The following is a 21,946-nucleotide window of genomic DNA, read 5'->3' on the forward strand; positions in this document are numbered from 1 at the left end:
CTTTTTGGAAATACCCTTTAAGCTTGGTACAAGAGTCTTGGAGCTCTCCAGAATTTTTTAAATATCCCCACATCAGATAGAGGGTGTAGCATGGCAACCTCTTTATAGCCACCACAGAGCAGCTGTTGGCTGGTGCTAGGCCAGGCTTAAAAACATAACTTTGGCTTTGACCATTTGGGGCCAGCTTATCCCTGGAAAACAGCCATCTAGAGATGGCTTTGAAGAAGCTGTCTTGCCATACCAGGTCACTCCCCAGCCCAGACATAAGTCATTAAGTTGAGCTGTAGACCTTTCAATTTTTAAGTGCCCTTGTGCCAGGATTAGGAGGCCATGGCAAAGGAAGCATACAGGAAAAAGTAAGAGGAGAAAGGAGTACTGCAAGATAAGTTATGAAGATAGATGGCCTGGCTTTAGGGTGGGTGGTTCTTCTATTTCTATGCCTGTCCTAAAACATGTATCTATAAATATGCCAAAAGGATGCATGTGCTACAAAGCATCCTGAAACCACGCAGACATCTGTAGCGTCAAGGGAACGGTGAATTCCCAGCTGTGACACGGCTGTATAAAGAAGGATTTCAACATGAGGACCACACAGAGTTACAGCTAATGGATTCTTTGATGCTAGGGTTGAGCTTGCTTCTACTTACATTTTTCCCCTACCAAGAAAATAAAAAGACTACCTTGGTTTCTCACCAATTTATAAGAGTAGTAGCTAAGGACCAAACTGCTGAAGTGGCTAAAACTTCAAGAAAGTTTCCAGATAACTAGTGATCTCTGCTCGATTTTCAGCACATTTCATTCTAATAATTGTGAACTTTGAAACTTTTATATAAAGGTTATTGTGTTCACAGCTTAAGTGACATGTTCTTATTTTCTACTCTTCCCACAGGGACCCTTCGAAAATACAACAACTGCAGAACCAAATTAGACTGGAACAAGAGGGAAGCCAGTTGTACCATCAGCAGTCCAGCGCCCCACAGAACCCTCCTCCATCCCCACCTTTCCCTCCTCCACCATCTTTCCAAGAGCTTGAGGCTAGCCAATCTGTCCCTTTCCCGGATCAGATGAATGTTCTAACCTCCCATTCTTCTCCCACCATGCAGCCCTCCAGCTCCTTCAACTATGCTAGGCCCAAACAGTTCATTGCTGCTCAGAACATCAGCCCTGCCTCAGGTTATGTGACTCCTTCTTCTAGTTCCTCCACCTCCAGCCTCCCATCTCCCATGTCTCCAACTGCTACTCAGAAACAGTTTGGCCGTGTGCCTGTACCACCCTTCTCTCAACCATTTCCCTCTGAAGGGGAATATCTGTGGTCTCCTTCTTCTCCCTCTCCTCCTCCCCCTCCTCCTCCAGTCTTCAGTCCAAACACAGCTTTTCCTATGTCTGATTCCTTTCCACTCCCTCCTCCCCCTCCTCCCCCTCTCCCAGGGTCAGCTCCCTCACCTTCTTACTGCCCTTCTCCAAATACTCGATTTGGTCACTCCAATCAAACACCAGCAGCCTTCCTCAGCTCCATGTTGCCATCCCAGCCTACTCCCATCGCAGTCAATGCATTAGGACTTCCAAAAAGTGTTACCCCTGTGTAAGTATGGCCCTTCAATTATATTGTTCAGCCCGTTGTTGTTCACAGAGGTCTACACACACATCCACTTGGTGTCCTCATAACTGTTTAACCTCGCTCTATTGTATTGAAGATAGCTTTTTTTCAAGATACTGTATAACAGGTACATTTATAGTATCATGGACCTAGAGTTGGAAGGATGTTAATCCAACTCTCTGACTTTAAAGATAGGGAAACTGAGGTTCAGAGAGGTTAAGTGATTTGCCCAGAGTCAAATAGAAATGGGATGTTTCTATTTCTATAGAAAATGGCAGAATCAGGTTTTGAACCATTTGACTCCCAAACTGATACTCTCCCCCTTCGCCACACTGCCCCCTGTTACCTAGTCTACACTATAGAATGCCAAAGCTAAAAGGAACCTTGCAAGATCATCTCGTGTAAAACCTTCCTCTTATTGATGAGGAAATTAACATTGCAGAGGTGGAGTGATTATTATTTCTTAATTTTTTTTAAGCCTGGGTCTCCCTCTTTAGCCCAGCCTGGAAGTGAAGCAATTACTCATGGGTCTGATCCCACTAATGATAGGCACAAGAGTTTTGACCTCTTCCATTTCTGACCTGGACCGCTTTGCCCTTCCTTTGGAAGCTTCCTGGCCCCTATTCCAGGGTGCTAAAGCATCTTGGTGCTAGAGTTAGTGTGGATATCTGATCAGCTTTAATCCTACTGCATGTGAGCTCTTGAGCTGATGTTTAATATTTGGTCATTTTTCAGTCATGTCTTACTCTTCATGATCCCTTTTGGAGTCTTCTTGGCAAAGATACTAGAGTGGTTTGCCATTTCCTTCTCCAGCTTATTTCACAGGTGAGGAAATTGAGATAAACAGGTCTAGGTGACTTGCCGGATATAAACTCAAGATGAGGAGTTTTCCTGCCTCCATGCCCAGCACTCTATCCGCTGTACCACCTAGCTGCCAGATTTAGTATAGATATCTGATCAGCTTTAGCTCTATTTCACCTCAGAGCTCCTGAGCTCAAGAAATCCTGAGATTTCTTGAAAGCTCAGCCTCCCAAGTTAGAAGAATTCTAGGCATGCAGTACCCTGCCAGGCTTGAAATGATTTCCCAAGGATTTTATAGCTAGTTAGTAACAGAGCCAGAACTAGAGCACAGCTTTGCCTTGACTCACAATCCATCTGGTCTCTTTAAAAGTGCCGGTGCATTGTGTAATAAGATTTTTCAATGCTACTCTCATACGTTTTTCACCAAAAAAACCCTGTAATTAAACTGGCAAATGTAATTCTTTTTAAATGAGTGGCTTCTCCAGCTAGATAGGCTTGAAGTGTTAGCTGCAAACAATGGATTTATAGTGCATGAAGCAGTCTTGCAAGATGACCCAAAGTTAAATTTATTAAATTCTTTAGCTTGCCTCATTTTAGCCAAAAATCAAATACCTGATGTGAGGCAAACTGGTATAGTGAAGAGAGAGATGGTCTCAAAGTCAAGAAGTCCTGTCTTTGACACTTAGTGGGTATTGACCTTGATTATTTATCCTCCCAATGACCCAGTTCCAGAGCAGGTGACAATCTGTACTGGTACAAGGAGTTTCCTCATTGGGAGTTCCATATTCAATCCCTCAATCAATCAGTAAACACTGATTGAGTGTTTACTTGTGTGCTAGGCATCAAAAAATAGTTACTGCCCTCAGAGAGCTTCCATTTTAAAGGTGGAGGACAACATATACACAAATTAGCACATATAAAATAAATACTTAGATAGAAGGTAGACTTGGAAGGGAAACGACTACCAGCTGGGGGATCAGAAAAGGTCTCCTGTGGAAGGTGACATTTGAACTGAGATTTCAAGGAAAACAGGGGCTCTACAAAGCAAAGATTAAAAAGGAGAGCATTCTAGGCACCGAGGACAGCCAGGGCAAAAGCATGGAAATGGAGATTGAATACTGTATGGGAGAAACAGCAAGGAGACCATTCTGGCTGGAGTTTGTTAAAAGAGTGGAAAGTTAGGCAGTAGCCATGAGAGAGCTTTAAGTGAAAAAAAGAATTTATGTCTGATTCTATTTTTAGGGGACCACTGGAGTTTATTGAGTAGGGGGTGACATGATTATACCTATATTTTAGGAAAATCATTGTGGAAGCTTTTTTGGAAGATGAATGGGAGTAGGGAGAGGCTTGGGGTAAAGAATCCAGTTACAAGTCTGTTGCAATAGTGTAGATGAGAGGCGATGAAACCTTGAAGTAGGGTTATGACTGTATGTATAAAAAGAAGGGGGCATATGTGAGAGATGCTATAAAGAAAAAATGAAAAAGATTTGGCAACTAATTGAATATGTGGGGTGATCAACAGAGAGAAAGGAGTCAAGGATGACACTAGAGCTGAGAACCTAGGTATCTGACAGGATGGCGATATTCTTCATAGTAATTGGGAAATTGAAAAGAGAGGTGAGTTTGGGGAGGAAAACAATGACTTCTGTTTTGGACCTGTTGAGTTCGAGATACTTATAGGGCCTGCAGCTTGAAATGTTCAGTAGACAGTTGGTGATTCAGGACTAGGAGAACAGAACTGGATAAAAAGATCTGGGAATTGTCATCATAGAGACGATAATCAAATTCATGGCCTCTGGTGAAATGGGGAACTGAGAAACTGTAGAAAGAAAAGTCCTATGACAGAACTTCAGGGGACAGCCACATTTAGGAGACATGTTATAGCAGTGTGCTTTGTCCTTCATTCTTGAAGAGGACCATAACATCAGGGAGATGATGACATGACTTGTAATTGACTTTGATTTGAGAGAGGGCTGTGCAGGGTCACCAGCCTTACTTTCTCCTCCAGAGCCATCTCGGTCCAGTGGCTGGATATCAATCAGGACAATTGAAGATAGTCCAGGATGCAGTGGGAGACCTTGGCCCTTTTAAGCTAAGGTCTTTTCAAGTTCTCACTGAGTGAGGCAATGCCCCTTCAGTGAATAGGCCTCTTTAAGAAGCATATCAAAGGATGGCCCCTTTGGTTGATTGGTTGTTGTCCTTCATTCTTCAAAGAGGACCAAAATGACATCACCATGCTAGAGTCGTTTCAATGTGTCCGACTGTGGCTAATTAGACCAATATGAGCTCAGAATGCTCTACCTCAGGTTGGGCATAAATAGTCCATGTGAACATTTGGGATGGATGCTCTAAATTTACACATCCCACGTTTCCTTTAAGCTATTTCAATTCTGCTTTGCTCATAGACCACAGCACCTTCTCTGATGAGGGCACACCATGCTGAGTGGTCCAGTGTTTCCTATGTCACACAATCAATTCCAAAGTTCTTGAGAGAGACCTTGAGAGTATCCTTTCTTCTGACCAGCATGTGAATGCTTGCCCTGTGTGAGTTCTCCATAAAATAATCTTTTAGGCAAGCATATGTTTTGCATTTGAACAACCTGGCCAGCCCATCAGAGTTGTGCTCTCTGAAGCTGAGTTTGAATGCTTGGCGGTTTAGTTTGAGTAAGGACCTCAGTGCCTGGTACTTTATCCTGCCAGGTGATCTTCAGAATCTTCCTAATACAATTCAAATGGAAGTGATTCAGTTTCCTGGCATGGCACTGGTAGACTGTCCAAGTTTAATGGGCATACAACAATGAAGTCAGCACAGTGGCTCTGTAGACCTTCAGTTTGGTAATCAATCTACTCCCTCTTCCCTCCCATACTTTCCTTCGGAGCCTCCCAAACACTGAGCTAGCTCTGGCAATGAATAAAAAAAATCAAACTGGGAGAATAAGACCCTCAGGATTGCTGGCCAAAAGAGAAACAGTTACTATTTACATTCACTGAGCCAGGAGGGCCCAAAAAATAACCATTAAGTGGTGCTTGGGCAAGGACCTATAGTACAATCCATGAAATCCAGAGTTAACTAGGTAGCTGAAAACACAGTAAAGATACTGACAAAAAAAACCAGTTTAATGAGTAGGAGGAAAATCAAGACAGGGCTATCAGGAAAACTCAGAAGGGAAAGCCTATCCTGGAGCAAATGTTGGTTCTCAATGTCAGATGCTGCAGAGAGGTTAAGGATGAGGATTAAGAAAAAGGCCATTAGAATTGACAAGAGATCATTGGTGACTTTGGAGAGGACAATTTCAGTTCAGTAATGAAGTCAGATTACAGAGGGTTTAGAAGAAAATGAAAAGGCAGGCAGTATGGGCATATATGTGTGTGTGTGTCACACACACACACACACACACAGTGCAGAGAGTTCCTGGGGACCTTTTTTTGGTTTGTTTTGGAAGAGGATGACAGCAGGGAAAATATCCAGGTAGAACATCACAGGTTAGGACATAAAAAAGTCAAATGCCTAATTTAGATATTGCAGTTTCTAAGCCATAAGGAACCTGCTTTTCCATCATAAGCTTATACATATTAAATCATTTCTCTTGAAAACAAAAGATACCTCTAACCCAGGTGTTATCAAACTTTTTCAATTCATGGGCCCCTCTCAGAATCATGCTTTTAAATGCATAAAATTAAAATGCATAAGAAGGCAAAGAAACCCCATTATATTGCAATACAGTGATCAAAATTCTTTGTAAAAAAAAAGTTAAGATTCCAGGTTTAATTAGATTAGAACCCTGCCCTAATCAATAGCTCTATATGTACTGAGCTCCCATTCTGCAAAGGTGGAATCCTATAGCTCATACTCATGAAACTAGGAATGCCAGTCAGTTATTAAAAGTCTCTAATTAAAAAACTGAAAATAAATAAAAGTAATAAAATGTTTTAAATGGCTCAAGTCTCCCTTCATACTAGGAGCAGCCTTGAGCAAAACAACCATGAACTGATTGTGGCTTCAGGAAACTTCAGCAGGTCCAACTTTTCTGCTCTCCTTCCTCAGGCAGTCAGTCACATTCTTCACTGGTGTTTCCAGGGTCACTGGCAGAGAAAATATTGCCCCCCACACAAAGCTGTTGACAGACACAAACGTAGCACTGTTAAGTCAACTAAACCATTCATATCGGTGGGGGGTGGGGGGAAGGAGAGGGGAGTGAGGAGAACACAGCCTCAGGAAGGAATCTTTTTGCATTCTTATAAAATTAATGGCCTCTGCATCCCTGTTGCTGATGGTTCATTTCCTTCCATTTGCTGTTAGCCTCCTCCTCTGATGATGCAAATCAAGCTATGGTTGGAGTCTTATGGATAAAGGAATTACACACAGGGAAATGGAAACATTTCTGCTTCTCCTTAAGGCTAAGCAGCTGACCTGCCCTCCTCTAAGTCTATGGGGGTAAAACCTATACTTCCACCATCACTAGGGTTACACCAAGTTTCTCAGCCACCTTCACATTCCCATAACCTTTTCTCATATAGGAATGCTACATAGCCAGAGAGAGTGCCACACACTGCTTTCTACCTGTAATTGTCCCTTTCATATAATTAGATCCTTGGCTTTGAAATGTTACCCCCAAAACCTCCACAAGCCAGAGCCTGTAGCCACTAGAAATGTATTAATAATCACTTGTATTCTCCAGGAACTCTAAGCACTGTGCAGACATTATCTCATTACTCCTCCCTCTTCTCTTGTTCTCATAGGGAATAGGTAGGAGGAACAAAATTGTCATTCAGCTTAAAAGAAATAGTCACACAGAGAATAAGGGATATATGCCTGTGGTCACACTACTTACCAAGGGGAACCAGTTTGACTTTCAGATTTTGCCTTGGCAGAGAGGCAAGGAACTAACAGTGCAGAATGAGACATATACTTTCAGACAAATACAATGTGTATATTTACTTTGCTTAATTACACTTATTTGTAACAAGAGAGGGCTTTTATTTGGTTAGGATTTTTGTGGGTTTTTTTTGTTTTTTTTTTTATCATGGAAATTGTAATTTATATAAAGCACGTTCTTCATTTTTTTTGTCATGAACCCTTGTAGCAGTCTGGGAAAGCCTAGGGACCCCTCCCCAGAATGATGTTTTTAAATGTACAAAATATATAGGAATACAGAAACTCAATACATTAAAATACAGTTATCAAAACATTTTAAAAAATCTAAGGACTCCAAGTTAATAACCCCTGATAACATATACACACATATATGTATACACATTTACATAGACACACATACACAAGGGGTCCTAAAAGTATTAGTACAGTTTTAAGCTACGAAAGCTTAAAACTGTACTGTAAGATTTTGAGGACATCCTACACTCTCTCATTTTAACAGCTGCACAGCAACCTTGTGAGATAAGTTTTGTAAGTATTGTCTTCATTTTATAGATAAGGAAACCAAGATTGAAAAAGGTTAAGTGACTTGTCTATGGTCACACAGCTAGTAAGGGTTGGAGGTGAAATTTGAACCTACATCTTTCTTAGCCATCAAGCTAAACTGCTTCTCCAAGTAGCTAGTTTAACTTGGGTTTAGATTCTGGACCACAGCCAAAATTAGGCTGAAAAGCACTTTTCCACTGCCCCTAAAAATAGCATCACCTGACTTCTTGACTATCTAATCCTCTAATTTTTTTTTTCAAAAGTAGCCCATTCACTTCAAGGACTAATGGAAAAGTCAGTGCCTTCCTCCAAATTTCAGCCCCAGGTACCACCTCCCCCATGAAGCCTTCTCTGATCTAAGTTTTAGTGCTCTGTCCTTCCTTCTTTTTCCTTGTATTTTACTCATTTGTTCACTTACTGTCCCTCCCCTACAACTCAGGAATATAAGCTCCTTGGGGGCAGGGACAATTTCGTTTTACATATTTCCAACCCCAGTGTCTAGCACATAGTAGGTACTTAATACATCTTTATTGAGTTGAATGTAATACATTCCTCTTTTGAGCTCTTCTGGGATTTATTGTTTATATCATGTATGTGCCACTTAGCATTTACTGCCTTCTTTTGTTAACCTTTTTGCTCATTATTATCAGTTTTCTCATTCTTCCTTCCCTAAAAATTCCAACTCTTGCTTCTGACTCCCTATGGATTTTTGTTTTTTTGATGGAGGGGGAAGTTGGGGGGAATAGAAATAGTGATGTCACAAAAGAAAAAAAGGAAAGAACGTCAATGAAACATTTAAAAATAAGAAAGTTTAGAAAGGGACATAGGTATGTGTAACATAGCTATATGTAACATAGATTCAAACTTTTATATACAATCCTCTTTTTCTATTCTTTGTCTATGGATATGGTCATGTTTAGATAGATTGTTATTAGTCAAGTTCATAATAAAAAATCAAGTGACACTACAAGGAATTAATTTTTTCCAAAGATTTTGATTTGTATTCACATTTTAATGTGAATTTTAATCACGTGCTTGATGTTTGTATCTCCAGACCAAAATAGCAACTTCAAAATGAGCAAACAAAAAATTGCTTACAGTTTTAGCTGGATTGTTTGTTTTATTCAAATTACTCAAGCATTTGAGTAGGCTACAAATGAGCATTGATTGAACACATGCTATTTTCATAGCACTGTGTTAAAGGATCCTTGAAGGATCACGTAATTGGGATTATGTTTGTATAAGAGTAGCATGGTAGCATGTTTTTAAAAAAAGACATCTTTTTGAACTATCTCTTATATCAAGGCAATAGGTGGTGCTGAGATTAGAGTGCTATATTTAGAGTCAGAAAGACCTGAGTTCAAAACCTGTCTTTGACACCTGTGTGATCCTGGGCAACCTCTGAGCCTCAGTTTCCTCACCAGTAAAAGGAAGATCATAATGTCTGCCTCATAGGGTTGTGGTAAGGCTCTAGTGAGATAATATAGGTTATGATGATGATAATGATGATGAAGAAATTTTTTTAATTAGAAAGAAGAGAAAAAAAATTCCACAAAACCAATCGACACCCTGAAAAAGCCTAACGTTGTCTGCATAGAATGGGGGTCAGGCTGCCTTGTTTTTGTGTCTCGTCTTTGGGGCCGAGCTTGGTTTCTATGCTTTTATGACGTTCAGTTTCAGCTGTTTTAATGCTGCTGTTCTTTCCATTTTTACATTACCTTTTTGCATTGAATATATGGTTTTCCTGGCTCTGTACACTTCACTTTTCATTTGTTCGTTCATGGGTCTTACCATGCTTCTCTGTATTCGTCATGTTTGTCATTTCTTCCAGCACAGTAATAGCACATTAAATTCCAGGGTGGAGGGAGGAAAATAAGCATTTATATAGGGCCTATTATGCGCCAGGCAACAACACTGTGAGGTAGGTAGGTACCCTTAGTATCCCCATTTTACATTTGAGGAAACTGAGGCAAACAGAAGTCCGGTGACTTGTCCAGGGTCATACACCTAGTAAATATCTGAGGTCAGATTTGAATTCAGGTTTTCCTGACTCCAGTCCTAGTGTTCTTTCTAACGCACCACCTTAGCCATTCTTATGGTGGTATATTTACCTATTTCTTCCACTTTATTAAATCTAACTGAGAAATGAGTCCCTATCCACAGAGCCTGCTGAAGTAACAGATCATTCTTAATTGTTTGTTGGGCAGCTAGGTAGTGTAATGGATGAAACACTGGACTGCAAAGCAGGAAGGCTCATCTTCCTGAGTTCGAATCAGGCCTTGGACACTTACTAGCTGTGTGACCCTGGGCAAGTCACTTAACTCAGTTTTCTCATCTATAAAATGAGCTGGAGAAGGAAATAGCAAACCATTCAAGTATCTTTGCCAAGAAAACCCCAAATGGGATCACAGAGAGTCTGAGGCAACTGAACAAAAACAATTATTTTTCTCAAGTAGCTAGAAGCATGCCCCCGTCCACCAAATGACACTCGAGTAGCTAGAAGCATGCCTGCATCCACCAAATGACACAAATCATGGTTCTATAGTTTTTTTTTTGTTTCAGAGGTTTTTTGTGTGTTAAAAATGGAATAGTGTCTTTTTGTGGGCTTTGAAATGTATAATTGGAGCATTGCCTCCAGCATATTAACTCAGATGTCAGGCACATGAGAAGTACTGAGCCACCTGGTTCCTACCATCACGTAAGTGCCACTGCCTATTCTCTAACTACCCCTTCACCCCCAGCAGTCTTTAAACTGGCTTCTAAAAGATGAGGCTCTTTGAAAACAACTACTTCCCATGTAGCACATGGAGTATATAAAAAACAGAGAGGTCTAACGCATACCAAAAAAATAAATACACACACAGAGCAACACAACAACAGAGTCCTTTAAAGTGGGTGCTTATCATTTGCGGAATACTTAAAGTCTGATCTATGAATGTAAAGCCAGTGGTGTCAGACTTAATAGAATGGATTGCTGCAGGCCACATATTAACTTACAAAACCACAAATTAACATTATCTCTGTTACGTTGTATTTTTTATTTATTTTGTCAAATATTTCCCAATTACTTTTTAATCTGATTCAGCTGTACTCAGGAGTGTGCTGGTCCAGTGTTTGACATTCTTTCAGTGGGCAATTGTGAATACAAGGAATTCAAAGAAACATAGTATATATGGATGCAGAATGAAATAAATAGAATTAAGGGGAAAAAACATATACAACTAATGTGAGCCCCTTGAGGGCTGGGTCCATGTTTTTGCCTTTCTTTGTATTCCCAGAACATCTCTCAGTCCCTGGCATATAGTAAATGCTTATTGACTAAAAGAAAATGACTACAGTGTAAATGAAAAGGTCACTTAAAGATAAGTTCTGAGTAAATGAAAAACTAATGATGGTCCCAGAGAACAGATCATGAAAAATATTTCCCTAATCTTAGCCACCAGGCCAGGGATCAGCAAGGCAGAATGTTGTATTTGTACCTTACATTATACATTATCAGATATGGACACTGTTTTTGCTTAGCAATTCTTTTTTTTCTTTGTATAAGAAGATTTAATTTTGAAAGGATGTTGTGGGGAGGCAGGGAGGCCTCAGGAGAGGGAGTCCAAAAACAATTCTGATTTTTTTTTTAAAAAAAGGCTACTTCCAAAGCTCAGAAAGGACCAAGGTGAAGAAATGGGAGGTAGGTGCTATTATTATCCACAGTTTACATTTGAGGAAACTGAGGCAAACAGGTTAAGTCTCTTGTCCAAGGTCACTCAGCTAGTAAGTGTCAGAAGCCTCATTAGAATTCGGGTCGTCCTGACTCTAGGCCAAGGGTTCTATCCATTGCCCCACTTCATGACCTTGAACTCTTGAACCACTTGGCCTTGAAGTGGCAAACAGTAGGATATCTATGCTGTATTGGGGCTTCTTTGGGGCATACTGAATGATGAATGAATGAATGAATATCTAAATACCAACTGGCTGGGGTTTTGCCTTGAGCTTCCCCTACAACAAAACCAAGACTGGTGTTTGGAGCTTCCCAAGAAGTTCAGTCACTACTAGCTTCCTTCCCACTTACTTTACCCTACCCCTACTGCCATACTAGCCAAACAGAAAGCTGAGAAACAACGCTCCTGAAACCCCCACCATCTAGACTATCTGAAATAGGTCTAGCCCAGGACTGAACTACCTCCTGCAGTAATGTATGCTTAGACATGACTGATTCTCCAGTAGACTTTGGGGATCACCAAATAGTCCAAGGAATTTTTTCTAGTTACTGTTGAAACTGTGCTTTAATGGGAACACAAACAGTAAGCCATTTTAATGCCCCCCAAGAGACAAGAGAAGTGAGAAAGGACAGGAAAGATAAACTCCTAAATCTTAGAGTAAACATTAACATCCAACGTGTAGAATTAACCCAATTAAGGCAGTTCATTCAAAGGAAGAGAAGACACATATTCCAGTGAATTGATTAACTTTCTTTTGCACATAAGCTCCTATACAAATTTTTGAATATTTATATATTAGTTTATGTACATTGTTTTTCACAGTGCTTTGCCCAGTATTCACAGAAAACCCCTATATATTTAATTATTTACTTCTAAGACAATTCAGCCTCAAAGGTCATGGCATCTCTCAGGGTTTGTTTTCAATTGTGAAGGTAGGAAGCATATAGGGAAATTTTCATCATATTATTCGGGTTTTTTCACAGCTTTGTCTGCACATTTACTAAATGCATTAGAAAGTAAATACACATATGAGTGTGTTGGTGACCAACTCGTTAGAGAGCCTGTTAGGTGACATGTTGTCCAGAATCAATTCTGAAGTCATTGACTTTTCTTCTAAATATGTGATTACAAGTTTCTACATTTCCAAGTGTGCTTTTAATTACATCTTGGCCAAATAGATTTCTATGGGGGCACATCTTCAACTTTGTAAGTAGTTCATAGGCAAATGACACCTTGCACATGCAGTAATTCACTTAATAGATACCTTCAGATAATCCTTTAATATAAATGTCAAGGAATATCTTTAACATAGTGCAATAATAATTGTTGAATTTCAAATGAGCGCTTGGGTTTATATCTCACCTCTGCTATATAGTAACCATGAGAACTTGGGCAACGACTCACTTAACCTCTCTGGGTCTCCATTTCCTCATCTAAAAAATGAAGAAGCTGCATTAGATGACCTCAAAAATCCCTTCCAGCTCTAAATCTATGATCACATGAACTTACCACTATGTCTCTGAGTTTGACTCATCACCATGTCTCATCGAATAAGAGACAAAGAGAATTTTTAGGAGGGAAAAAACCCCTGACTTTTCAGTTAGTAGACAGACACATAATCTTTTAAATCCAAGTTGTGCTCTGGAGGTTTGGGAGTTCCTGATATGCACTGACAATACTAACCTAGAATACTCTTGCAAAGGAGGGATATTCTCAGGGTTGATTCAGTAGCCAAAAAAAAATACCTCCTGTGATTTGACAGTGGCTGCATCTGGAAGATTTTATTTTCCAGATGCTTTTGTGTGTATACGTGTTTAGTGTGTGTTTTCTCCAGCCACATGAATATTACTAAAAAAATGACAGCTGACATAGTATTGAAGCAAAAACAACCAGGTCAATAATAGATTTTGTTCATTTGAAGCAAGAGTATTTACCCTGTTTTATTTACTATGTGAGATCTTTCATGAGCTGCATTTGTCTTGGCATAAAGTCTGTGTGTGAGGTCTTTGTGCAGATTTCTGGTTTCAGTCACCCAATTTCTTTTTTTTGCAGATCTTTTCTGAAGAGTTATCCCTTGTACTTGCAGACTTGTTCTTCCTTTTATTTTCTGATAGATTGCTTCTAACCTGTGAATTGGGGTTGGAAAGTAGGATAGATAATCTTTTCCTCCACTTGGAGATCTGAGTTTAAACAAAGAAATAAGTTTCACTTGGATCCCTCATGAAATATCATTTAGCCTTGGCCGTTAGGGCCAAGGAGGAGACTGGCATCCTTAACATGCACAATGGTTAGTCTAAGTACAGAGAAAAGCTCAATCCTGGAATAGCAGGAGGACTTTATGCAGAGAGTTTGGGAAGGCATGCCCACAGCCAGCTTGCACGGTGTGTGCCTTAGCAAGGTTTAGCCTTTCATTTAACAATCACTAAACGTCCAAACAAATGCAGTTAGCAGAAGTTTTATGAGAGGAAAGCTCATTCATCTTATGTGCACCATTCTCTCTTCCATGCCCCCTGCTAATACTGGTTCTGGCTCCCATACTTATTACTTACTGCCTTATTTTTCTGTTGCTATTACTAAAATGTTCTTCCAGGTAGAAAGCTTAGAATCCTTTTGACTCCTCCCTGATATTCATCCTCTTTTATCCAATTTATAACCAAATTCTCTCATTCCTTCCTTCAAAATGTATCAATTCAGCTACGCTTTCCTTTCCCATTCTCATCGCCACCATTTTAATCCAGGTCCTCATCATCTCATTATTAGACATTAGTGCAACCAAAGGTCTTCCTGCCTTTAATTATGTCTCAATCTGCCCATCATATGTTGCCATAATAAAATCCCTAAACACCATATTATTCCCTTGTGCCTCACAAGGTTGACTTCCCTAGGGGCTGGGGTTTTTTTCTTCCTCAGCCACAGCAAACCACAAAGACAGTAAACCAAGGCAAAAGGAAGTTTCAATCTGTACTGATAGAGCAGAGAAATAATAGACCCACAAAGGATTGAAATATCCTCCTGTATTTAAAGACCAAAAATATATTTCCAATTAAGATGGCAGGATGAAATTACAATATAATCAGGCTTCTCACGTTTTCCTTTAAAAAAAAAGACTAGCTATATTAAAGAAAAGGGAGAAAAAATAATGGCTAAAAGCTATGCAAGGCAATTAACATTTGCTTTAAAAAAAAAGAAAAGGAAAATGCCAGTACAAATTTAAAAAACAGAACAAAACTAAGGGGTGATTAAGACAGCTAAAGTACTAGAAGTCACAAAGATAGAGAAATAAACAACATAAGAAGATATCCCAAGAGATAGTTTAAATGAATAGATGACAAAGAAATTAAGTAAGAATTAATACTTATAAAGAAAATCATAAGAATTGCTTAAAAAATTAAATCATGAAAGGACCTAAGACTGGAGTTAAAATAGGCTTTAAAAGATCAGGAAGAAATAATTTTTTACTGACCATTATGGAAATTTTGAAAAATAGAAGCAACCAGTGGTAGGCCTATGACTGTCAAAAAAATTGGATAGCATTGACCAAATAAAATACAAGTTATTGATATGGAAAATAGGTCAAAATGAGTCAATCTCAGGTTTACTGTAATAGCTCTGATATGGAAAATTTTTAAATTTAACTTTCAAAGATACATGATTAAATTCCAATAACACAGTGACAAGAAAGGAATTCTGCAAGTTGCAAGAAGGAAAATAAATTTGACCAAGGATCATCAATCAATATCATAGAAGATTTCTCCAGGGAGACAAGGAATGAATGGAGAAATTAAATATGATGTGTATAAAATTAAAAAGCATGCATGATATCACGAATCAAGAATTATCTATCCAAGAAAACCAAATATTCTGTTTGCAGGCAAAAAAGGACTTGGAAGAATTTTCACGACATTTTTCAAAGGAGTCAGGACATCATGTGGAAAAAAGATAGGCACTTAAAACAATTCACATTTTTCAGTGAAGATAAACCAGTTCATTTCTATTCAACAAGCAATTTATCAAGTATCTGAATATACATGCTAGAGGTATATGTATAACTATATTTAAAAAAATAAAAGCAACTAAGTTTTGTAAGTACACAGATTCAGAAGAAGATAAAAAATGTATTGCGATTTTGTTTTATTTTGTTGAAAATCTATGTTGCAATTTTTAAAGCCATAACCAATTCAGATTTTAGAGTTGAAACCACTTCTACTCTGAATTATAATGAGCCCCCAATGATCTGTCCTTTTTCTTTAATTAGCCAGAGGACACAAATCAGAATAAAGGCATTAATGAAAAAGCACAGTAAAGAAAGGCAATATGGAACACTTCACTACAGAAATCTGGTGTACCCTCTCCCACAAATATATACACTGAAAGATTGGACATGTAATGGATCATATGTGTTACAGAAACAGAATATACAAATAGCCGGCTTACACACCCTCATCTTCTCATGACGTTACCATCATGCTGTCACTTGATGAAGCATTTCCTTTGGGCATGTTGCTCAGCTTATCTCCTGGTATTGCTGGGCACATAGACTCAGCTATATCCTGTTCTTCTGGTTACCTGTAGTCTTGGGTTGGTGTTAAACTCACCCAGCAGTGTTTTCTAAATGTTCCTCCCTGATGCCGATTCTGGGCTTCATCAGATCAGGGTCACCTCTGGACTATCTCAGCTTCATTCTCTGGCCAGAGCCAAACATATTCATATAACAAAAGCCAGGCAGAGTGCTCCCTGGCTAAAATTGTCTTTTCTATGTCTGAAAGACCCAACTATCTAATGTTTGGTTAAACATTTTCTGGTTTAGCATGTAAATTAAGTCAAGCCAGAATAAAATGTAAGCTTATAAGATCAGGTCATTTTATTCCCATCGACTTGTTTTTTGATTCTTGCTTTCATCATGAGTAGATATCTATCAACTTTTACGCTATATTTTGCCCAGAGAAAATCCCTGTAATTTCCCCACAATAGTATATAGTTAAGCAAAACAAGCCTACATATTTGCTATGTCTAAAAGTGCCCTATTCCTGTAGTCCGCCACCTCTTTGCAGAGAGAAGGAAGGTTTGTTTCATTGTCCAGCCTCTAGAATCAAAATTGGCAGTTTCATTGATCAGAGTTTTGTTGTCCTATAAATGCAGTTTTCTTTTACATTAGTGTGGCTATTGTGAAAATTGTTCTCTTGGTTCTCCCTGTTTCTCTCTGTATCAGTTCATACAGCCTAAATTTCTCTGAATTTTTCATAGTTGTTGCTTTTGACACAAAAATATTCTATTACATCAATATATTGAAATTTGTTCAGTCATTTCCCAATTGATGAGCACTTTGTTTCAGGTTTTTTGCTTCTACAAAAAATATTTTTCAATATATGAGACATTTATTTATGTGACATCCTTGGGGTATGTGCTTAAGTAGTGATACTTAATATTTTCCAGAATGATGGGGCCAGTTCACATCTCCAACAACAGTGAATTCATATTCCAATCTTCCTACATTCCCTCCATCACTTATAATTTTCATCTTTTGTCATATTTGCCAATTTGATGGGGGTACAATGAAACCTCAGAGTTGTTTTAATTTGCAATTTCTCTTATTAGTGATTTGGGGTATACCCTCATGTTGGCTAACAATTTAGGTTTATTCTCTTGAAAATAATCTGTTTTCTCCCACTTTACGTAAGAAGAGTACACTGCCCTCAGTGTAAAGTGTAGAATTATAAAATTGTTCTGATATGAGAACAATTTTACTCTCATAGTTACGTAGTGGTTTGTGAGTAATGATGAGGATACAGATCCTAGGAACATAGATTTAGAGCTAAGGGTCTGTTTCCAACCCCCTCACTTAAAACTCTGTTTACCTTATGATTTTGGTCCTTTGGAGTTTTCTAGATTTGAAATTACTCATTTTCATTGCCTGAGTCACTGAAATAAAAAAAAATCAGTTCCCTGCTCCTTCTCACAAGGATGTTAACTGTAAAAGCTTTAACTATCCACCTTTGCTTTTCAGCAAAGAAAAGCCTATGAATCTCTGTCATCACAAGAATCTTTGCTGAGTGCTAAGACCTAGAATTCAAAGAAAGCCAAAAGACACTCTGAGCCAGCTGTAGCTCCTAACATTCTGGGAGAGCGATTGGAAGTAGGGAGCAGCCATATCTCTTGGCTTACCTGACTTTCTTCAGGTCTCTGCTAAAATCCTGCCTCTATAGGAAATCTTTCCCAACTCCTCTCAATTCTAGGGCTTTCCCTCTGTTCACTATCTCCAATTTATCCTGTATAAAGTTTGCTTGTACATAGCTGTTTGCATGTTGTCTCCTCCATTAGACTATGAAATCCTTGACAGCAAGGACTGTCTTTTGCATTTCTTAGTATCATCAGTGCCTAGCACAGTAACTGGAAGATAGTAAGCATTTAGTACATGGTTTGTTTTTTTTTGTTGACTGATTCTTCCCTGAGGGACTAATCTGAGAAGAGGGCACATTGTGGGGAGGTTGGGGAGGTTGAATTATAGAACCTGTATCATAATCCTAACATTATTCTTCTCATTCAAGTTTATTGAATGTTTTTGTTTTACCATGGAGGTGAAACTGTAATATTCTGCAGTACAGCTTTTTAATACTCATTTCAACAGGTCCGACCTGCCTTCCATCAGTTTTGTTGTACATACTCACAAAATCAGGTGCTGTGGATGGTATGGTCTCATGTTTCTAGGTCTCTCTACTACCAGGGCTGTCTGTTCTATAACTAAAGCATTGAATTGTGGCTGTTTCAGGAACAATGGACTTCACTTATTTACTCTCTAATCCTCATCATAGCCCAAGTCAAGCAGAAGAGCGAGGTAGAGAAAGCAGAGAAACAGTAGACAGGTAGACAGGCTCTGCAATTCACTTGAGGCCTAGATAAAGATCTTTATATACCAAACACCTAGCACCATCATCTTACTTCCACAGACTCAGAATATTATCTCTTCCCCCAGCAAAGATAATTTGGTGTGGAGAGAAAGGATTCAATTTTCTCCTGGAATTCCAAGTGGCCCCAACATCACCTCATGAGGTTCTAAATCTCCTGGGCTTCTGGAACAGCATATGGTTTTAAGGGAATACTTAACACTAGGGACAGAAATAGACCTAATATCCAGGACTTCAGTTCATCTATGCAAAATGAAAGTATCCCTTATTAGGGTCATAGCCTTTAGTGGCCAAAACAGGACTAAAACCTAAAACTAAGGTCCTAGTTGTTCCTGGCCCTTACTTATTTCTAGTGAAATATGTTGCCTTTGTAAAAACACGTCAACTTTTCAGCCCATAGACATTTTAAGAGCAGGTTACTCAAATTATCACAGTACCTTTCATGATTCTTTCCATTACTTTGTGCAGCAGACATGGCAGGAAAAAAGAATGAGTGTGGCAAGCTGTTGGACTGTATGCTCTGTCTTTCTGTTTGAACTGAAACTAAAAGATTCATAGGCACCATAAGACATTATCCTGCTTTAGGAATCCTATTGTACTTTGTCCTGCAGGGGATTTCCAAAGAAGACTGGCAGAACTGCTAGGATAGCCTCTGATGAAGAGATTCAAGGCACAAAGGATGCTGTCATTCAAGACCTTGAAAGGAAGCTTCGCTTCAAAGAGGACCTTCTGAACAATGGACAGCCGGTACTTAATTATAAATGTGGGCCTTGGACTTCAAAGGGTCCCTTGGTTAGCTGCTTGGAAAATTGCTGCATATACTTTATTTTGCACATTTCTTAACATCCTTTGGGTTTGGTTTTACTTTCTGCTTTAAGTCTCAGAGTTCTTATTTTGAGTTTGGGATTAGGGGTTTAGGGGGAGAGAGGAGAACTGGAATGACATACTTTCCACACAGTCCTTGATATACTCTTTTGAACCCTTTGTCTTTCGGGGCTATGCTGATGGGGAATAAAAGAGGCAGAATTGGGTCTGAGGAGAAAATGAGGAAAGATGGAGAGGCAAATTAAGTTGAAGGTAGGGGAGGGCTCTGAAGTGGTTTGTATCTACCCAGGAATATGTGCTAGACTGAAGGCCTCTGAAAGAAGAGCTATACTCATTCCTTGCCCACCTTCAATACTACTCCTACATGTATTTTTTAATATAACTAATTTTAGTTTTTAGCATTCACTTCCGTAAGATTTTGAGTTTTAAATTTTCTTCCCCTCCCTCCTCTTAAACATTCATATTAAATGTTTTCACATTAGTCATGACGGAAATAATTAGAACTAATGGGAGGAACCACGAGAAAGAAGAAACAAAAACAGAGAGAGAGCAAATAGTACAATTCCATGTGCATTAAGACTCCATAGTTCTTTTTGTGTATGTGGATAGCATTTTCCATCCTGAGTCTTTTGGAGCTGTCGTAGATCCTTGCATTGCTGAGAAGAGCTAAGTCTATTAAAGTCAGTCATTGTACAGTGTCGCTGTTAATGTTCACAATGTTCTCCCGGTTCTGCTCATTTCACTCATCATCAGTTTATGTAAGTCTTTCCAGGTTTTTCTGAAGTCCTCCTGCTCATCATTTCTTATCGCACAATCGTATTCCATTCTGGCTCAGCCATTCCCCAGTTGATGAGCATCCCCTCCATTTCCAATTCTTGGCCACCACAAAGAGAGCTGCTATGAATATCTTTGTTCATATGTATTAGGAGGGCAGAGTTTATAATCTCAAAGAGGATCATAAACATGTCTGAAAGGTTCGGAACCGCCGGATATAAGAAACTCTCAAAGTAGAAGGCAGAAGAATCAAAACATATATTTAGGCTCCACAGTAACCAACCCATGAACCAGCATCCCCATTTTGACATATTAATGAAAAGTTTCCAGGCCCAATAAGTACGCCTTGAAAGAGTAACCAGGAGGCTACAGAGAAGCATGATTGCGTAAAGCAAAATCATGCTTCCCCCTCTATGGTAAAAAGATTACCCACTGTCCTGAAGTCTTTGTTCAGCTTCCTCCCGTAGGTCAGCTCTGCTACTGGCAGCTCCTGCTTCAGCTGTGGCTGCGGCTGCGGCTGCAGCAGCCTCTGGCTCCAACGGGAGCTGCTTTTAACCATCCAGCTTCTTCGGGGGGTGTAAGGTACGCCGGGGAAAGCACAGGTTCTTTCAATCTGCTTAAGCAAGGGAAGCAAGGTGAAGGGGCTGACAAGCTTACTCCAGTCCAACATACAAACAGCATTCAGTTCAGGGGAAAAAGCCAAAGTAGTCAAGGGCACTTGTTGACTAAGTGCTAAGGAGCCCATTTTTGGTTGCCAATACATCATATGGGTCCTTTTCCCGTTTTTATGATCTCTTTGGGATACAGACCTAGAAGTAGTATTGCTAGGTCAAAGGGTACATACAGTTTTATAGCCCTTCAGGCATAGTTCCAAATTGCTCTCCAGAATGTTTGGATCAATTCACAACTCCACCAACAATGCTTTAGTGTTCCAGTTTTCCCACATCCTCTCCAACATTTATCATTTTCCTGTTTTGTCATGTTGGCCAATCTGATAGGTGAGACTACATGGACTTTTTATATGATACATCATTGGTATAGGTTTTCTCCCCACCTACACAGACCATTCCTGTCAGTTGTTCCAGACCACAGCTACATGATGACCCAGGAATTAGAATGAAGCTATTTTTTAAAAACAGAAGTCCCTCAGCTCTCTTATTAGTTTGCTAAGCAGCCAGGCCAAAAAGAAAAGAAAAGAAAAGAAGCAGCAGCAGCAGCAGCTAGAGAAAAATTAACTGACCCTTATACCACAGAAAAGCCGAATTAAGAAACTCAGGGTCTTGTAAGAAAGTACAAGGTGTTTTCTCTGCTCCACTAGATGCAACTATTTCCTCCTCAGTGTTCACTGCTGGCCTCCTCTCAATAGGTCCCAGTTCTCTAAAGCAGTTGGGAAAATAAGACTAGAGAGTTCAGCTGCTTCCCAGGCAGAGAGAAAGCTTTCTTGTGCTTTTGTCTGGGCCGAGCACCATAAATCATTACCTGGTTTTTAAATGCAAGAAGGAGACAGAGCTCTTGATATGAACTTGCCTGGTCAGGAGTCTCTTTCAGAGTCAAAAAAATCTCCATTCCAGGCATATTTCCTAAAGATGTTTATTATCAGGGCACTAGAAAGTGAGAGTATGGAACTATAACATTGCCAAAGCAGAGGAAAGATATTGAATGCTGATTTTAATTGGGAGGGCATCCTAATCCACTTCAGGAAGAAATAGAACACAAATAAAAATCTGCCCAAAATTCTGCCTGCAGAAGATTTTCACAAAAGGAAAATATTGACTTTTTGCAATAAGTGCTCCATGTGTAAATGTACATGATCTGGAAAAGTTCCCTGGCTCTGTCAACTAAAAGCCCTTGAAATACTAAAACAAATACTTAATGTCAACTTCTTCAAGCTAGGTAAAGGCACCTTTCCAGTTTT

At 39.3% G+C, this 21,946-nt stretch overlaps 1 protein-coding gene across 8 annotated transcripts in view; it reads left to right on the forward strand.

Moving 5' to 3' along the window:
- Positions 1–21,946, forward strand: part of PALLD (palladin, cytoskeletal associated protein) — a 593,228-nt gene that overhangs the window by 530,599 nt on the left and 40,683 nt on the right. For all 8 annotated transcript variants that reach the window (XM_036763236.1, XM_036763233.1, XM_036763235.1 and 5 more), the window contains 2 exons: positions 890–1,582; positions 19,044–19,179. In XM_036763236.1, coding sequence (XP_036619131.1) covers positions 890–1,582; positions 19,044–19,179 — 829 coding nt within the window. The remainder of the gene's footprint in view (positions 1–889; positions 1,583–19,043; positions 19,180–21,946) is intronic.

Source organism: Trichosurus vulpecula, chromosome 6 (genome assembly GCF_011100635.1).
Source record: "Trichosurus vulpecula isolate mTriVul1 chromosome 6, mTriVul1.pri, whole genome shotgun sequence".
NCBI lineage: Eukaryota > Metazoa > Chordata > Mammalia > Diprotodontia > Phalangeridae > Trichosurus > Trichosurus vulpecula.